Genomic DNA, 13,059 nt, shown 5'->3' with positions numbered 1-13,059 from the left:
TAATTAGACTTTTTATTAAAAAAAAATGCAATCCTCACACATCCTCATATTACACCAAAATAACCGGACAACAAAACAAATGATTCACACATATGCATATAGGTCTCCATCTTTCTTTCTTGAATTTTACATTATGCCAAATAAATCTATATTGCTTGACAATGAAGAACTTGAACTTAATTGGGCTGTGGCAACCCAAATTAAATTTCCACCATTGTTGAAGAATGTATGAAAGCTCTCAAATCCTCAAATCCATGCACCAACAATAATAATCAGACCTAGAAATCTCCAACATTTGTTCTGGACTCATCCTTTGAAGCTCATTTTCCCTCCAAATAGCAAAATTATTTTTGTTTTGTGGGTCAGAAGCCATTGGATAGTTCTCTTTCCTATGAACTTGTGATCTCATTCTCTTGTATAATCTCATAGCAACGATACATTCTTCATAAGGATCTTGTATACCATTTTGAAGATCAAATCTACAATTAACAATACACACTTCTTAGTTAATCATTTTCTATAGAGAAAAACGACATATGGAAAATTTTCCAGTACTGCTGTAATACATCAGCTGCCTTACTTCTTACTTTCACCAATTTGACCCATCAAATGATATATTTATATATTATTTCATGGATCTCAATCCTTAAATGAAAAAAATGAATAGCATATAAGTTTTATGGAAGACTTTAAAAAAACAAACGAGTGCTTAAAAGGTTAACTTACCCTAGATACACTTGAGCTAGATACTTGAGTGAATTGCAAAGCTTGCTTGACTTCATCAATGGTGGATAATTTGCTGTGTCCCTGTGGGTCAGTGCATGAAATCAACAAATTAAGGGTGTTGTTTGATAACTTTTTTACTTTTTTTTTAAATAGTTAAGCTTATAGATTAACGCTACTTATTATTAAAATCTAGAAAACTAAATCAAACCAAACTTAAATGTTTTGAGCTCAAGGGGCGAAAGGGACACGTGCCTCTCACATTCTCAATTATTGTATTTTAATATTAATTTTGAAGTGTCAGATTACAATATATATTAAATAATACTTTATTTTAATTAAATTTTAGTTGGGAGGTAGTGGTTGTGCCCTAAAAAAAATTGATTCTTACTTATGACAATTATTTTTTTGAAATAGTTTTTATTTCAAATATCAATAATTTTCATTTCAAATGATTTCGTAAAAGGAATATAATTTTTAAAAAGAGAAAAAAAAAAATCATTCTATAAACCCTACTTTATTTCCTAACCCTCATTTGTTATCTAACAAATATTTAGAGAAAAAAATGCAACAAAGTCATTGGTCAAAACTTCTACTCTCAACAACATTCCATAAAAATCTACATATTTACATTACAAAAAATCACGTGGAAATTATAGATGTTTCTTTGTTGCTACAAATGTAGCGAATGTTATTGAAGCATCGATTAAACGTCGATATATTTTTTAAATATGTTTTAGTGTATTTATTATATAATGTTCAATACCCTTATATAAAATTTTTGGATCTGCCACTGTTGAGCTCACTTCGACATGCAATAAGATGTTAAAAGGGTTTCACCAACAACACTAATAGCTTATATTAGGAATGAAAAAAAAAACTTTAACATCTGTTTAGATGTTAGAAGTTTGAATTTCCTAATTCAACCTATTTTTAAAAATAAGTTACTATTTTATCTGGCATTCAACCAACAAAAAAGTAATATATATATATATATATATATATATATATATATATATATATGCAAAATATAGTTGATCCTTAGAAGATCATGTTTGTTATTTTTTATATGAAATTTTAAAATGAATTATGTTGATAGGTTACGACAAATTTAAATTTTATTACGAGCAATTTACCTTATCATGAAGGATGGGTAACCGATTTGTAAGCGTTTGAGATCGTCTTCGACGCAATCACCTACAAGAATCCTAGCCTTCTCACCTCCATTGTAGAGGATTTCTTGAATTTTCTTTTGAACTTGTTTCACTGGCATTGCATCTCGAATGTGTTCTGGACGAATTCCAGTTGTTTCATACCTAATGTTAATTTTAACATATCAAAGGTTAAAACAATATATAATTTTAACATCTCGAATGTGCTTGATAAAATTCCATTTCTAAAGAAATGGAAAATTTAATAAAATTTTATGGGTTATTATTATTAGGTTAAATTGCAAATTTGGTTTGACCAAAGTTTGAATTTAAGTCAATATGGTTTGGTAAATTATTTTTATTAAAATTAGGTATTGTCTAGGGTTTTATCAAGAGTACTGTTAAACTAAACCAAACAAAACTTGAGTTCACTCTAAGTTCCACCAATTTTTTGTTTTATATCTATGAAGCCCCAACAACACTCAAAGTATATATCAACTGACAAAAAAATTTGAATAAGATGCAATAAATCGGGAGTAGACTAGATTAAACTTGATCTATGCCGTTCTAAACTATAATGACTAAATTCTAACTAGGGATTAAATTCTAATAATAAATACATGTTGACCTTAAGTTCCATCACATAGTTCTAAAAATTATAAAGTAAATTAATTACTTTATTGGTTCAATTTCCTTTTAAAAGAAGTAAATTAATTATAAAGTTGTTGATGTTTTAAGTTCGAAAATAGTCAAATGAGTTTTTATTTGGTTCCTAAACTTTTCTAAAAAAAATCGACAATTTAGACGGAAAAATGAATCTCAAATTCCAAAAAATAAAAATAAAAGGAGTATAATATTAAACTTCAAATTTATATACATGAATTTAATTTTACTTACCTATAATTTGTAACAGCAGTTACGGGCTTGACATAGCTATAGAAGATGACGTTCTCACCCTCATCAATAAGGCAAACCTTAGCACATATGTCCATCGACCCATCACTTCCTCCACCTACATATTTGCAAGCTAGCGCGATGGCCCCTGACCCTCGTGTTCTTCCACTGTCGATGACGGTTGAACCGTCACGAATTCCCAAGTTGGCGAAACGAGCAAGAAGTCCCTGATGTCCCAAAAAGCAAAATAACATCAAGATTTTAAAATCAACAAGAATTATATATATATATATTTATGCATTCTGTTTGATTAAATAGAATGGTTTTTTAGGATTCATACAGAATTTACAGGAGAGAATTGGCATCTTTCTTGGTGGAGTCTTTGTGAGTAAGAACTGTCAAAGATGGCCAAGCAAAACTTGCATCCTCTTGTAGCAAAGATGTTTTTGCATTCTTGTTTTGGCAGTGGCCCTAATAACAATACAATAACGAAAACGTAAGAATAGTAAACTCATCAGCTTAAGCTCTTAACATAATAATATATTAGATACTTAACATAATAATATATTAGATAATGAAGTTTGGTGTTCGAACTCCTAATAACATCATTTTTTTCTCAAATATTGATGTTTATTTCACATGTGTTAGAGTCTTGATCTATAAATTTTTACACTACGTTAAAATATCATTTGATTATTTATATTCTTTAGGTTTCATTTTATTTTAGTACTTATATTTTGAATAGGAAGACAGCTTATACTAGTAGAGAAAAAAATATACTCAAAATTAATAACGAAAAAGCTAGTTAAGAGAGACTAGTTTTTTACTAAACTAAATATATATAGAGAGGGACTATCTTTAAAATTTATTGATGAAACTCAAAGTTCATCGATCGGAAATATAATATTCTAACAATAAATTTATCATAACTCATCTGCTTAGAAATTAATTTTTAACATAGTACTAGATACAAAATATATTGTAACTTTTATTAGACTTTTGGGTTAATTTCTAGAAAAATTATTTTAAATGACAAAATTTCTAAAAATATTCACAAATATAATAAAAATATATCACAATCTATTTGCGATAATAGACATGATAGACCACTATGTGCGTCTATCACGGTCCATCGTAGAAATACTATGATATTTAATTAAATTTTGTAAATATTTTGGTTGACATAGGTATGTTCCAAATTTTTTTAAAAAATGAAGTCCAATTATGAATTAGAAGAGTGACATTACCAATGAGATGTTCTCTAAGAGAATCAAGAGATCGACAATGTTTCTTGCAAATGGCACAAGTTGGTTCATGATGTGAGTGAAAAGAAGTCCTCATATGATCTACCAAATGCTCTATCTTATTGAATTGCCTAAAACAAGCTGCACACTTGTGCCTATTTCATCCACAAAAACCAAACATTTTTGCAAACAAAAATCGGTCAGCAGAGAAGTATAGCTTAAACTGACATAAAAACGTATAATTATATATATATATATATGTGCAAAGAGATAGATAGAGAGGGAGAGAGAGAAACCTCGATGTCTCGAGTGAATGATCCATTCTTTCTGAGAAAAAGAATAGTTTATTTAGGAGGGCAAAAACAATTTGACTGTGAGGAGATGATTTAGAAGAGTTTTTGATGGGAGAAAGTGGGAGGGAAAGAAGGTATTATATAGTGAGAATTTAGGATTCTTTTATGAAAGCTTTTTAAGGGTCAACACAACAAAAGTATATTCTAATAATGTAACTTTGGGGTTTGGCTAGGAACAAAGTAAAAAGGTTTGGGCCCTCAATAAAGAAGAACAAGAATATTTTTGAATTAGACTAGCTACCTATACATCTTTTTACCAAGGTCAACTCATAAAAATTGCATCTTCAATTACCTCGTTTGTATTTAAAATATCAATCACCATCATGTGTGTACAAAGGAAGTTGGGAGAAGATAAATTTTGGATTTGTTTATGATACTTTTGTTAGCGAGTTTAATTTTTTTTTCTTTAATTGTCCTTTCGTATGAATAGTTGTCAGTTGAGTTAAAAGCGCATGTTATGATGTTACAGCAGTATCCTATACAGACATTAGTCAAAACTAATTGAATTATAATTAATTCAAATCTTTTAGAATAATTAATAGACATTAATATATATGAAAGAATGAAAATGAATATTTAATGAAAAGTAGAAATTCAAACATGTGAATTTTAGAGTTCATGGGATCAAATGAATCAAACCGTCTCAAAACTCAAAATTGTATTGCAATATTTTTTAAAAAATTACAAATATAACAAGATCTATCAAACATAAACTTTTGTCACTCTTTTATAGTCTATAGATTTTTACTATATTTGTAATATTTTTTAAAAAGTGTTGTTATATACATTTTAATATTCTTAATCTAATTGTTATATTTTCAATTAACTAATTAGGTCGAAAAGACTGAAAAATAGCCATGTGATAATCATCTTAAGATGATCGTTAATTTTGTCGACAGATGCTCTTATTACATTCATTGTCTCTAAAGGATGAGAGCCAAACTATGTAGAAACTAATAAGAATCGAAATAGAAATTAAACTCATATGCTTAAACTCGTAAGCATAAGCATATGAAGGTAATATTTTGAAAGGTAGAGACCTAACTTAGAAACTAAACAAAAGTTCTTAAGAGATTAAATTTAAAAGGATATTTCTTTTCATAAAATTAATGTCTATCTTTTTTACTATTTTGAAAGATGGGATGAATTGATCATTTCATTCTTAAGAATAATGTTGAGTGTGTGATTGTGATTTTTAAGGATGTGTAGCTCAGCTGTTGACACTGCTTTATACATCTTTATGCCTCAGAATATTTATGTGTATATCTTTTTTTTTTCTTTCTTCTTCTTCTTTTTGTGGGAGAATAAATTATTTGTTGTCATATTATCAAGTCAGTGGTAAATTTCCTTTTATGTTCACGAAAATTTTACATTTTGTATGAGAACGTTTTAACCATCTTTTAAGTTTTGAGTTTAATTTTTAAAAGGGTATTTTGGCCTCAATTTCAAGTGGGTAAACTGATCTAATAGTTCACTCTCTATGGTTCGAGCTCTAATTATATAGTGAATTGGTATTTTCAAATATTGTAAACTACTATTTGAATTTTTTTTGTTATAGTTTACTATTTCATACTCATCACATCCATTTTTTTTTTAACACAGTGCCTACTAACTTTTTAATAGTTTACACACCACCAAACATAAGCTATTATAATCTACCGACTGTTATAACTCATAAACTACAATAATTACTTTGCATTCCAAATTCCAAACACCTTATTAAAGTTTTAAAAATAGAATATTTTTGCTTATTATTTAAGTTTAAAAGTATATCAAAATAGTTCCTATAAAGTTACACTTATAATCTTTGAAAAATAATATGATCAACAAGTGTACCTAAGCATCTCCACTAGATGGACAGTCCCTTAGCACAATCTATCATTCCCGTTTCATTAATGATTAGAGAAAAATACAGGAAGCGAGGAATACAAAAAGGGCTAGCTAGAGTGAAGCTCAAATACCCAAAGCGGAAAAACATAAGCAATTAGACCAAAGCATTGATGTTTAATGCAATAGAGCTAGCATTGTAGTTGATATATATCGCCCGGTTCTGCATATCCATAGGCCAGTTACTACAAGAATATCTTCTCGAACCTCATTGATTGATTTTTGTTTGTGGTTGAAAATTCTTCTGTTTCTTTCTTTCAAGATGGACCAAAGGGTGACAGCCACATAATTAAAGATGATAATCTTCTTTTCTTTTCCCTTTTTTGTTTTGAGCGACAAATATGTTTGCAGAGGGAGGTAGTACTCGCATGGTTAAAATTCCAATTTAGCGAGGAGCTCAGTTTTCTCCAAAGCATTTTAATGAAGGAGCAAGATAAAAACAAATAATTTATGTCTTCATCAGCTTCCTTACAAAGGATACACCAAGACGGCTTTAAGCTCCAGTTTGGCAGTTTTTTTCTAAGTGCTCCGTAGTATTGATGCATTCACGAATGAGGGACAAAAGGAAGAATGTACATTTTTTTTTGTAATATAATGCTAGACTTCCAAAGGTTTTTGAAAATATTCGGCTCAATGTAAATAATCTCTTTGATCATAAGAATGTATAGCAGATTTAATAGAGGCAGTAGAGAAATATATACCATGGCCACGACTTTGAGTAGAAGCAGAAAAAGAAGAGTTGAAATCATTTCAAAGTTGCAATTCAAAGCTTCTAAGAGGTCTTCTAGGACATAAATCCCTATCCATGATATCTGTATTCCACATATCTTTAATAGAGCTTTCTTTTTTGGTTGAAAGAGCATATAGTATTGACCATGCCAGAAAGAAATAAGACTCTCACCATTATTGATACTCCATTTAATCTAAGGAAGAAATCGGTCAATGTCTTCTGTGATAGATCTCCACACAGTGCTTTATTTTACTGCTGTATTTTCCTCTAGATGGAATATCACCCAGAAAAGCTTGCTCGTATTTGGTTCGACTAATACGCTTTCAAAGAGAATCTTTTTCAATCAAGAATTCCCAAAACCACTTACAAAGAAGTGCGAAATTTGTATCCAAAACTCTACTGATGCCAAGGCCACCCTTTTCTCTGAGAGATGAAACAATCCACCATTCTTATAAGGTGTAAGTTATTTTTATCACTGGAATTTTCCACAGAAAGCTTCTCCAACTTTTTTCAATATTTTTACAAATCGAGATGGGAGCCTTGAAAATCGATAGTTGGATACTGGGAAGGCTGGCAACAGTAGAATTGATTAGCGTGATTTTACCACCTTCAAAATCATAAACAATTTTGATTTTAATATTTATATGCATTAACGATTTGGTTTTGATTTAATTTTATTTATGCATAAGCAACTCAGTTTCGATTCAGCTTGGTATAGATTGATTCATTTCGATTTTAAATGAGAATTTTTTGCATTTTGGAGTTTGATGCGATTTTAGCTTCAGACCGAACCTTAAACAACTTTATACAGTGATCCACAAAATTAAATCTTGGAGTAACATATGAAAAGGTGTGTTAACATTGAACGTGCGACTCCAAAAACACCAAATTTACCTACAATATAATTTAGATTTAGACATTAACCACATTTTATTATTAAGATTAAATGTGCGAACAAAAATTCAACTCAACATTCAAAGCTAACCTCAAAGACAACATTGAAATCAAGTTCTAAAACACATTTATATATATGGGGGTTTTAACTACTATAGCTTAAATAGGGGTGCTTGGTTACAAGTTGAATCTAATATTGTCAAATTTTTCATAAATGTCTTAATGGATTTCAATTTTATACAAATGTAGAGTCCAAAAGACTAAACTATCCATCTTTATTATTAATAATATGTTTAAAAAAATTAAATGAAATAAAGAAAGTGGACAATGATTAAAATTTGTATTTATTAGATATCTTATGTAAATATGTTATGTGATTAATTCTATTATGGTAATATTATAATCAAAATTATCCTTAATTATTTTTCTTTTGGTAATTTTGTTAAAAAAAATTTCCCTCCGTTTGATATCTCTCACTTTTCGATCTTTCTCTTTGCCATTCTTTCTTATTTCATTCATCTTCTTCAAATTTTTTGGTGAGTGCATATTCATTTCATATTATTAATTATGTGTATGAAATTGTGAAATATAATATAGTATGCCGATGGAATTTTTCGGTAAATTTTTTTATAAAGAAAATTTACAGTGAATAGAGTATATATGCCACAAAATTTACAGTCAATCAAGTATATATGTCACGTCATTTTCTTTCGTTTTGCATAATTATTTTTCATATTTCCACCTAATTTAATAATTTCTTATATATACGTATTATATTTTACCAAATTTATATTGATTTTTATATATTGAAAATTAATTTCTAAAATCTTACCGTGACTAAATTGTTTTCGATTTAAATATACCATTATGTGTGCATGTTTTACATTGTATTTTAATTTTGTAATAAATTTTACATTATGTAAAAGTACAAATTTATATCAATACCATTAGGAAAATGTATTGCTAGTGATATTTTATACATATTGTATAATATATGATATATTACGTACTATTTGCTGCTTAATGATATATTGTGCGTGTGGTGCTTAATACTTAATGATATTTAATATATACTATAACATATATGAAATATTATATATATTTGCTGCTTAATTATATATCATGTGTGTGATGCTTAATGCTTAATGATATATAATATATATTGTAAACTATATAATACTTTTATGTTGTACATTCGCATGGTGCACCCCATAGTCCAAAGTCCAAAAACATAGAAAAGAAGTTCATTGACTGCATTAGAGTTAAATAAGAAAGGGAAATAAGTTCACTATATACTGTATATTATACTACATCATTTAGGAAAGAAAATTAATAACATGAAACAATTAGTTGAAGGAGATGACCATCAAAATATACAGCAATTTTGGTCATACCTAACAAAAAATAATAGAACTACATGTGTCATTATTTACATATTATTCTAAATATGCATGTGTATATGTTGGTAACTATCACATAACATATTTAAAATATGCCGTGTAAATAATAGTAATGAAACAAATATGCAATGAAAAAAAAAAAAACTATATGTGTCACAACTTACGTATTATTGTCAATATGTATGTGTACATATCTATTAAATCACATAACATATTTAGAATATTGAGTGGTATATAATAGTAATGAAACTAATATGCACTTAAAGGAATCGTTTAAAATACAATTAGAATATACTACAATTTTGTTCATACATGATATATCAAATTAATATATATGTGTCATTGTTATGGTAATATTCTATATATGAGAGTATATACGGTTGAAGGGACATTAAGAAACAAAATTAATAACATGAAAAATTATTTGAGGTAGATGACTAGAATATGAACTCACCATACTTTTTGTTTAAGGACACTTCAAGGAAAAAATAAAAATGATTATATATGCCAAATTTTACATAAATAGGCAACGAAAAAATTGTGCACTTACCGGATATACTTGAAGGAGATGGAAAGGTGGAAAACAAAATCGAAAAGATCAAATGGCAAAACTGATTCGTGAAACGGCGGACAACATTAGAAAGTAGGTTTATGAAATTTTGATTTTGTGTTGCGGATGAAATTGAATAAAGTGAATTTGTAGAAACTATTAAATATACTATTACCATATTAGATTCAACTTTATATCATATTAAAATTAAATCCTCAATTAATTAATGATATCCTAATAATAAATGCAAATATAATTTTGAATTATTTATGAAAGTTATAAGATAGTTAATAAATTTGGTATAATATAATTATGGTAATATTCTTTTATATATTTATGAAGATCAATTATATTTAAAATTGATATGAAGGTTAAAATGGTACTAAAAAAAATATGAAATCTTAATTAGTAAAATAAATAAAATTTTAAGACGTTGATATTTCTTTTTAGTAGTGTGGATCTCACGTTACTACAATGACAGATCGAAAAGAGGGAAATAGATTGAACATGCAACCACTAAACCCCCAAATAGATTTGAGAAACTTTTCAGTGAAGAACAATGATCGAAGTGGGAATATCATTATTTCAAGACAAGGGGAGACGTTTTGAAAGAAGGGAGACGAAAGGGCATTTGGGTGAAGAGAGACAAAAGGGCATTAAAGAGAAGGGAGACAAAAGGCTCGAATGGAGAGAAGAACAGTGCATTGTGGAATTAAGTGGGAGGGGGAACAATAGTCGTGCAGAGCAAGAAAGTGAGGGGAACAGTGATCATTAGAGTTATTTTAAAAATAATCCTAACACTTGGAGTTGAAGAAAATCTATGGACCAAACGTAGAGTGAATCATAATAGCTTACTCCACTCAACTCCTTGGGTCAAACAGACCCTGAGTGAAGACCTTGAGGCCTGACATATAACCTAAGTGATCCATTGACAATATGTAAATTTTCTTAAATAATCACATTCTTTAATATTGTTATATATCAATATAAACTTTATAATATTATCCATGCAAAACCATAAATCAGACCTAATGTAACATTCTTCACACGTATTAAAAAGAGGGGAAAAAAAAAAGTCAAGGAAACAATGTAACATTCTTATTTTGAAAAGTTTAGGTGAACGTGCATAAAAATGGGAGTTATGGGTTGGTGTGGTCTACTCTCTCTTGATTCTATTCAACTTTGAAAAGCAAAATTTGTGTGAGCGATCAGGATACGAAAGCATCAACCACCTTATTGACCAAAATAATCCAAAAAGCAAACAACCAAAATTGCAAGTTGGGATACAATTTGTAACACAGAGAGATAAAAAGGAAGAGTAATCCTTTCAACAAAAAATGCAAGAATTTGGCATCCACCACTTCTAAAAGCTTCAATCTGATTCTCTTTTGGATAAGATTACATTCTTCCCAACTGGGAATGGCGACAAACATGGCTGTCTTTGAACTCACATGTTTCCTTTTTTAACTAGAAGCTTCACTCCACACAAACATGGTCCGTGCCCAAGGGCCATGGCTGCAAATGCAACAGCATGCATATTCTATAACGTGGAGTGGAGAATGCAAACCAATCTATACTCATGAATTGTTGGAGACTAGGTTCACCATGTTGGTTACCTACACTATACACAAGTTAAGTTGTTATAACCACAAACAAAATTGAAAGGGAAACTTTTGGTCTTGACTCATTGTATGATAGAGGCAACAACCCTTTATGGAAGAATAATGATCTAACAAGAATGCACCTATAAGCTTGAGATTTTTTACGAATGGCTGAATCCCAGCCGTAGTAATATGGAGTGACCCAACTGTAGAATACTAAAAAAACCAACCTTTTTCTTATGTCATAGAGCACTCCACCACCAGCTGGAATGCATTATCATGCTAGAGATGTCTCCCTCATCCCAAAATGGTCAATTATATTAAAATGAATACTTTGTTAGAGTTTTGATTATTTTGCTATAGGAGACATCCCTAATGCAATAGTGTGTTGTAACGTCAGCAAAAGATTAATTTTCATTTGCTTTTAGTCTTAGGTCATTCTGCATTAACGCTTTTAGAAATTGCTCATCTATACAATTATAGAATTTTACTATCAAATGCAGACGTGATATGAACTAGAAACTCTATATTTTAAGGGTGCTAAGAATTTGATGCATGCACACAAAAACGCCTAAACACAAGTGTATGGGTCAAATTCTAATGTGTAGTAATTACAAATGGAGATTGGATTTCTATCTCAACTAAATTAAGTAACAAATTTATTATTATAGAGAAAGCACTAAAAAAGCATTCAATTCATTAAACCATATAAAATCCAATGGCTAAATCAATCCCTAAGACAAAAGTCGTGGTTACAATATAAGCAAAAAAAAATAATCCTAGGCAAAGAGTCCATATATAATTAAACTATAGAAGAAAGGGTAGAAAAGAACCAATTCGAAATAGTGTGACAATCTCTCGATACAACCTCCACGATTTTGAGCCTCGAAAAGTCCTTTCCTAAACTCCAAAATCATCCTCTAGGCCTCTCAATTCATAATTGTATAGTTCAGCTTAAAATCTCAATGTTTCCCTCCTAAAAATGGCACCTCAAAACAATCCTTGAAGAGAAAATCCACAAGGTATCATCTCAACGCCGTTAGTGGATCAAATTTCTCAAGGTTTTTATATGGATGACTAAATCCTAAATGTGCTAATGTTGAATGAATGACCTTTAGAAACTAATGAAAACTAACTTTTGCTTACATCACAGCACTAAAGAGTTTAGAAACTAAGGAAAACTATTTTTTCCTTATATCACAAAGCACTAAAGAATCTTGAACCTCTTCTCGCCAATTGTGAAATATATGAATTCCCCATTGGTCACTAGAGGTCCCAGGGGCCCAAATACTGCAAAATTTATGCAAAGTGCGATCACAATTATAATTTGTCAAATTAGATATTAAAGATAGTGATGATAAATTAAAATTGAAACCAGGCTCCGCCGCTCCACTATAACTTCATGGTGGTTAGGTGCCCACGACTGTGAATTGCCAACGATTGATTTTTAAAAACATACAGATTCAAATTTCTTTTTAAAATCCGCATATTTCACAATGGTTGAAAAGCTGTGACTACGGGAAGAAATTCTAGGCTTTTAAGTGTTATGTGATGTAAGCAGAAGATTAATTTCATTCATTGGTTTCTAGGAGTAGGTCATTAGGCATTAGCTCATATGGGATTGGGTCATCT

The 13,059-nt window shown here is 29.6% G+C and overlaps 1 protein-coding gene across 1 annotated transcript; it reads right to left on the bottom strand.

Annotated features, from left to right (window-relative positions):
- On the bottom strand, positions 1-4,398 carry LOC101218614 (RNA exonuclease 4). The gene is made up of 7 exons (XM_011657968.2): positions 4,309-4,398; positions 4,016-4,167; positions 3,109-3,239; positions 2,772-2,995; positions 1,860-2,039; positions 727-807; positions 1-479 (listed from the first exon to the last, which is right to left on the bottom strand). The coding sequence occupies exons 1-7, from the start codon at positions 4,332-4,334 to the stop codon at positions 239-241; spliced, it is 1,035 nt and encodes a 344-aa protein (XP_011656270.1). The 5' UTR covers positions 4,335-4,398; the 3' UTR covers positions 1-238.
- Positions 4,399-13,059: the final 8,661 nt, after the last annotated feature.

Source organism: Cucumis sativus, chromosome 5 (assembly GCF_000004075.3).
Source record: "Cucumis sativus cultivar 9930 chromosome 5, Cucumber_9930_V3, whole genome shotgun sequence".
Lineage (NCBI taxonomy): Eukaryota > Viridiplantae > Streptophyta > Magnoliopsida > Cucurbitales > Cucurbitaceae > Cucumis > Cucumis sativus.
The sequence above is the reverse complement of the archived record's forward strand: the minus strand, read 5'-3'. Positions and strand labels throughout refer to the sequence as shown.